This window comes from Dendrobium catenatum, unplaced genomic scaffold (assembly GCF_001605985.2).
Source record: "Dendrobium catenatum unplaced genomic scaffold, ASM160598v2 fragScaff_scaffold_938, whole genome shotgun sequence".
Taxonomy (NCBI): Eukaryota; Viridiplantae; Streptophyta; class Magnoliopsida; order Asparagales; family Orchidaceae; genus Dendrobium; species Dendrobium catenatum.
This window is the reverse complement of record NW_021319400.1, coordinates 262,777-269,675: the sequence shown is the minus strand read 5'-3', so window position 1 is coordinate 269,675 and position 6,899 is coordinate 262,777. Positions and strand designations below refer to the sequence as shown.

Here is a 6,899-nt window from a genome sequence, read left to right as displayed (position 1 = left end):
AATGCTCCAAAACAGCCAACCCGTGAACCACCAGCAGTCAGGGACCAATCGAGCCAGCAAACCAAAGGTCTACCAAGCCATATGCACTACCTACCATGATCATTGGATGCTTTCCCATCATTGGATAGCTAAAAAAGAAAAGAAAACAAAATATACTATTGTTCAAATAGAATAAAAAGTACATAAATTCTTGATAGCATCAACTGCGCTATACCTATGCTTTACCTGCGCTATACTTACGCTTTACCTGTGCTTTTGACACGCTTAATTTAAAATAATATTTTATTAATATCCGGACCTATCTCCGCGTCCGGTGACTGGAAAATTTGCCCAAAAAATGAGAGGATCTGCTGCACTGAATAAGAAGACGTAAACTGTGTACAGAAATTATGATACTGGTCAATCCTTCCCAAAACTTAAGCACACTCAACTCCTAAATAGGAATAAGTCCAAAAAATCATCACCAATTTGGATTGCCTTCAACTTGATACTAGCCACCAAGATGATGCCAACTATAGCCTTAGCTATTGTCATTCGTTTATAATGAAATACATTAACCATCAAATATCTGTCAAGCTGATAATCCTTAATCGAGAGAGATCTTCTTTTTGCATGCAATCATCCAAGTCTCCCAACTGAGGGAATGACCCTGTTTTCAAGATAAAGTTTAGAAAATTGTCTCCTTATATTTTGATATCGTCAACACTACCTCACTAAATTATTTGGCATTCTAATCGCAGATGCTACCTCACAAAATTATAAGGCATTCTCGTCACAGCCCGAGGCATATTTCCAAAGAAAGGATCAGGATCCTTGATGTATTATGGAAATTGAAAGCCTATTACTTCATTTGCATGTGATTTGAGGGATTTCTGCACTGGTATTGTAGCGGGTCACCAATCCTGTGAAGCTTGATTGTGTTAATCCTTGGGAGATAAATACAGGGATTAAGCACATCTAGATCCTATTCAATGACTCGTCAGATCTAGTGCAATGAATATTGCAACCAAACATGAAGAATTGAGTCAATTTTAAAACAAGTGAATTTGCTAGTGTATTTATCAGAATGTTATTGATACTATTATGTACTTTTTAAATGCCCTTTTAGATTTTTGTTTAATTTTAATTCTTTTGTCCTATACTCGTAGTGCAAAACAAGTAGACAGATATTTAAAAAATTCTCTTCTCTGTTGGGATAATTAATTATTTTCTCAAATTTCCAATAGCCAGTAAACACCATTTTCACGAACTTATTTACGAGGAAATGACTTGCTGATGATTGAGTTTAAATATCCTCTTTGCTCAAGTTGTTGGGTGAAATGTCAAAAGAGTAAAATCAAGGATAAAAAAAGGTAATGCAAAAAACTCAACACTTCATAAATTATTTTGTTCGATGAAAATTTCTTACCTTTGTTCACGGCCACACTTAAAAAAATAATTCACTGTAGTTTGAAATGAGCACATCATAACTTCTACAGTTCCTTACATTGGAAGAAGGATGACTATATGCCAATATATGTGACTTGGGGGAGCTGACATCATAGTGCACATTCTAGACTTCTAGATCAGATTATACTTTTTCTTTAAACGGATGTTTCCACGTAACTTGGTTGAAAGTAAACTTGATTTATGGAGGTCAACATTAGAGACTAAAGGTTTTTGCTTGAGTAGATCTAAAACGGAATATATGGAGTGTAATTTTAGTAGTAATAGACATAGTGAGGGGATTGTGACTTTGGGCGATCAAGTCATTAATAAGAGTACACGTTTTAGATATCTTGGATCTATTGTTCAGAGTGATGGTGAAATAGATGGGGATATTATCAGCAGAATTCAAGTTGGATGGTTGAAGTGGAGGAATGCATCAGGCTTGTTGTGTGATAGAAAAGTCCCCCTCAAAGTTAAGGGAAAATTCTATAAGATGGTAATGAGGCCTGCAATGCTTTATGGTGCTGAATGTTGGCTATTAAAAGAGAAGCATAATACTAAGTTAAGTGTGGCAGAGATGAGGATGCTCAGGTGGATGAGTGGCTTTACCCTTAGAGATAGGATACGAAATGAGCATATACGTGAAAAGGTTGGAGTAGCTCTAGTAGAAGATAAGATTAGAGAGAGTCGCCTTAGATGGTTTGGTCACATAAAACGGCGGCCTTCTAATGACCCGGTTAGGAGAGTAGAGGTATTATATTTGACTTATGTTAAGAAAGGTAGAGGCAGACCTAAAAAGACTTGGTTAGAAAATATTAGGAATGACCTTTCTTTATTAGATTTAAACGAGAATTTCACCTTTAATAGGACACAATGGAGAAAAAGGATTCATGTAGCCGACCCCACATAGTGGGATAAAGGCTTGATGTTGTTGTTGTTGTTGGATGTTTCCACATAACTATCAGAATGTTTATTTCGTTGTTCTTTTGTTTGAGCATCCCCTGAATTTTGCCAAAAATCGTGTTTGCTAATATCCTAATAACTGAATCTCTTTTTTCATGCAGCAGCAGGGTAGGCAGTCAAATGTTGCCCTGGGAGCCTTATTTTATGACCATTTTTTTGCCATTCTCTTCATTTTCACTGGAATTTTTCTGGTTAACTACGTATTGATAACCTCAGCAGCAGCAGTATTTGGCAATACAGATGTGGTAGCACTAAACTTTCAAGATATTTCTTTAGTGATGGAACAGGTTATTGCTCTATCATTCTTGAATAAAGCTCTTCTTGGTCTTCTTTTCCTGAATGTATTAAAAAAACATCCTATGCCCGTATAGAAAAATGCATCTGCAATTATTGAGCTCAAAACCTCACAATCAGCTAGTTATTGGTTGTGCTACTATTCTTAGCAATATTGCTCCTTGTTTCACTTGTTATTACAGACTAATCATTTTAGCTTGAGCTGTACCAAGCTATGTTGCACATATACACCTATTTACGAAGGCGTGTTGCATCCGATACACCGATACATGGATGCGCCTCCGATACGGCACTGATACGTGCCGGATACGAATTTACCGTATCCAATTAAAATAGTATTTAATTTCAAAAGGACACGCGTATCCAATACGCGTGTCCGGTGAAAAAAAAAACGAAAAAAAGACCTACGTATTTACTTCCACGGTTGGGAGCGAGGTTCTCTCATTTCCGAGATGGATTTGAGTCTCTTGATGATATGGGAATATTAGAAATTGCTAATCTTTCACTTGATGAGCCTAAATTAGAAGCTATGATATTTATTGAAGATGATATAGAAGTTCAAAGACAAACCACTGAAGAAGCTAATCATATCATTCCTTCTATTGAATAGTTGAAATTTCATGTGCTAGACAATTTATGTTTATGCTTTTGTTTTTGTACTAGACATTTAATGCTTACTTTTATTTTAATATTATAAACTACAAGGCTACAAATGATGTTACCTTCATTTTTTTTATAATTTCAAATATCATGCTTTGATTGCTTTCTTAATTTTTATGTATGATTTATAAATTATAATGCCGTGTCCGCGCCGTACCCGTATTCTATATTTTTAAGAATTGACGTGTCCCGTATCCGTATCATGTCGTATCCGTGTCGCCGTATCCGTATCGTGCAACATAGGTACCAAGCTATATATTTGTTGCTCCAAATATTTCTTAGAGAAACATTTTGAATCCATGTTTGAATATAAGGTTAAAACATTACATTTACATTGGCTGCTATCTTGGTTCTGTGGAACTTATTCTTTGTTATGCTAAGCTTTTAGTTTATGTAAAATAATGAAAGCATCTTGACGATCAAGTTTGAGTTCTAAACTGGTAAATCGAACATATTAAATGTGCACAGGTAGTGAGAGTGACACTTGATGTGTATCATTTCTCCCAACTCGGGAATTTAAGAAAGTATAGATTACTGCAAGGATTAGATTTATTTATACTGAAAGTCATATTTGTATGATAATCGAAGTATTGGTATCACAATCTGACCCAAAAGATTGAACTACTGAGAGGGGAGTATACAGTCGGATAGAGATTTAAATATTATTCATACAAATTAATTGATAACAATATATTTCCAAAATGTCGAAAAAGCTACTATTACCATAAAATCCATTTTAAACTAAAAGTATAAACATCCCAAAGCAAATATCCTCTCTTAGAGCCATGTTTGCAGTACAAATTTTCTCTTCTTCCACTCATTTAATTCTCAAACTTTTACCCATACACATTTCTTAAATAATAGAAGTGAGTTATAGTGCATCTCAGTAGATACATCATGTTTCTAAATTACAATAACATAAAAGAACATTGAAATAATATATATGTTTGTCTTAAGGCATAATTATTTGACAAATTATAATATTTAAAGATGGCATTCTAAGAAGCTTTGAAACATTTAATCATACAACAGTAATATGAGTAATGAGAAATCATATTGCATATCTTATCTTAGCTATTTTGTAAATAATACAACCATCATGGGAGATTTTGTTTAAATTGTGCCATTAAGTTTTTTTTTTCATTTTCATTTTTAAAATCTTTTCCAATTTATACATGTTGGTACATTGTGTTCGTAACTAGTATCATAAGAGGGTGAACTCTATCAGTCAAACATGCACATGCAAGTACTCATATTTAAATTAGTTCATTTGTGTTTTCATATCATTACATATTATTTATAGTAATATTAAATGGCATATGATAAACAATTAAATGTGAGTAGAAACTATCATTAATTTCAAGATGATCAATTTTTTCGATAACATATATAAACATAATTGAGTTGCAATAACAATTAATAAAATGAATATCAATAGCAATCGATGAGTTTGATTTAGAAGTATAACGCCAAATTAGAAATAGAAGTTACAACGCCAAATTCATATGACTTGTTTTTGTCTTGAAGCCCTTAACTTCACCTCCTTTAGTTGAATACCTATATTTGCATATATGAGATATTCTTGTTAATTAATCTTATTTAAACCCTGTATATGTTTTTCTTCCACATATACATATATATCCTTTTTAATTAATATTTATTTTTTTTATTGAATATATAGGTTATCATTAATATTTGAAATATTCCACTGTTTACCATATCATTAAAATTTAAATATTATCATTAAATTAAAACTTAACATTTATTTCAAATTAAATTATAATTTTCTTCACTAATTTTAATCAAAGTAAAATATATTCTTAGTTGAACATATCAACCTCCTTATTTAAACAAGACAAAATTTCTATTAATATTTCAAATCGTAGTAAACATTTTTATCTATATATTGTCTGCATTTCTATTATTTACCTTTCAGAAACCATAACTAAATCTATATGCTATTTTGAAATTTATAATTTAAAATCAAATATTTACTATTTATCATAAAACTTAGTCTTGTTTGTTTTTAGCCACTTGAGTACTTGATCATTGCTCTCTCCCTTTCGTGGTCACTCGCTCACTCTCTTCTCCATACTTGCTAGCTCCATCACATCGTAGCTTTCTTCCTCTCTTGGTTGCTCGTTCTTGTCTCCTTGCTCCCTAGTTTTTTTGTGGTCTCCATCTCCTCTTGTCAACTCAAGCCCATGGGCCCACTCACCTACTCCACTCAAGCTCGCCTACTCCATTGAAGCCCATTTATGGTCTCCCTCTCTGTATCTTTCTCTTTGTAGCTTGCTCTTGCTACCCCTTATCGTTCAGCTCCCTTTATTTCTGGTCTCATTCCCTTTTCTTGTGTTTGAGACACATTGTCTTGTTTTAAAGAAAAAAATGACTAATTTGAATGAACAGGCATTGGTTGGTTTGTTTCTCTCTTAATCAATATATCATAATTAGTATCACGTGTCATTATGTATGGAAAGAACAGCTCATGTGAAGCAAATTAGAATGGATATTTTGTCACATCTCAGGTCCTAAAGACAACATACTCTGGCAAAACGAGACGCGATGAAGGGATATGAAGACCTGTTTTGTATTCACAAAGCGAAAATGCTTGTACAAGCAATCTAACACAAATATATTTATCAGAATAAATAATGGAAAAGAGCTAACTTTTATTCCATTATCATAAGTTCAAATAACATTACATCAGCAATATAAATCTACTGCAAGCAATAACATAAATTAAATTATATAACCCTTAAAAGAAAGCATAAATGACTTACTACGCATAATAAAAATACCAAATATAAGTTATGGCTGGTAGAATTGCTCCTGTTGTGATCGTCAACCTAATACTCCTATAGGATCTACTATGAACAAAAATAACAATGAGTACAACAACAAAATCAAGCATTTATCACACTACGTGGGGTCGGCTACATGAATCCTTTTTCTCTATTGTGCATTAAAAGTCAAATTCTCGTTTAAATCTAATAAAGAAAGGCCATTCCTTATATTTTCTAACCAAGTCTTTTTAGGTCTGGCTCTACCTTTCTTAACATAAATCAAATCTAATACCGCTACTCTCCTAACCGGGTCCTCGGAAGGCCATTGTTTTATGTGACTAAACCATCTAGGGCGACTCTCTCTAATCTTATATTCTACTGGAGCTACTCCAACCTTTTCATGTATATGCTCATTTTGTATCCTATATCTAAGGGTAAAGCCACTCATCCACCTGAGCATCCTCATCTATGTGGGCTCCGAAAATTCGGCCACTGCCTCCGCCCGCTTTTTCTTTTTATTCGACGGGGGAGTTTTAACGAACTAAGTTCCGAGGTAAATTTTGGAAGGCAGATGGGTTTGTAGATGAGGCACTACCCAGAGATTTTGCCTTCATTTTGCGAGAACTTTATGATCTGAGTTCTGGTTTCCTATAGGCGCAAGCCCCTATAGTTAATTACCCCTCCCGATAACGAGAGAGAACTTTCGATTAAGGCTAGTTATCAATCAGATACGTAGAAATACGTATTATCTGGCATATAGTAGCAGCA

At 33.7% G+C, this 6,899-nt stretch overlaps 1 protein-coding gene across 3 annotated transcripts in view; it reads left to right on the top strand.

Annotated features, from left to right (window-relative positions):
• Positions 1–6,899, top strand: part of LOC110103298 (protein ETHYLENE-INSENSITIVE 2) — a 52,408-nt gene that overhangs the window by 27,268 nt on the left and 18,241 nt on the right. For 2 of the 3 annotated variants that reach the window (XM_028697462.1, XM_028697460.1), the window contains one exon: positions 2,493–2,678. In XM_028697462.1, the coding sequence (XP_028553295.1) occupies positions 2,493–2,678 (186 nt within the window). The remainder of the gene's footprint in view (positions 1–2,492; positions 2,679–6,899) is intronic. The other variant, XM_028697461.1, reaches the window with a different exon arrangement.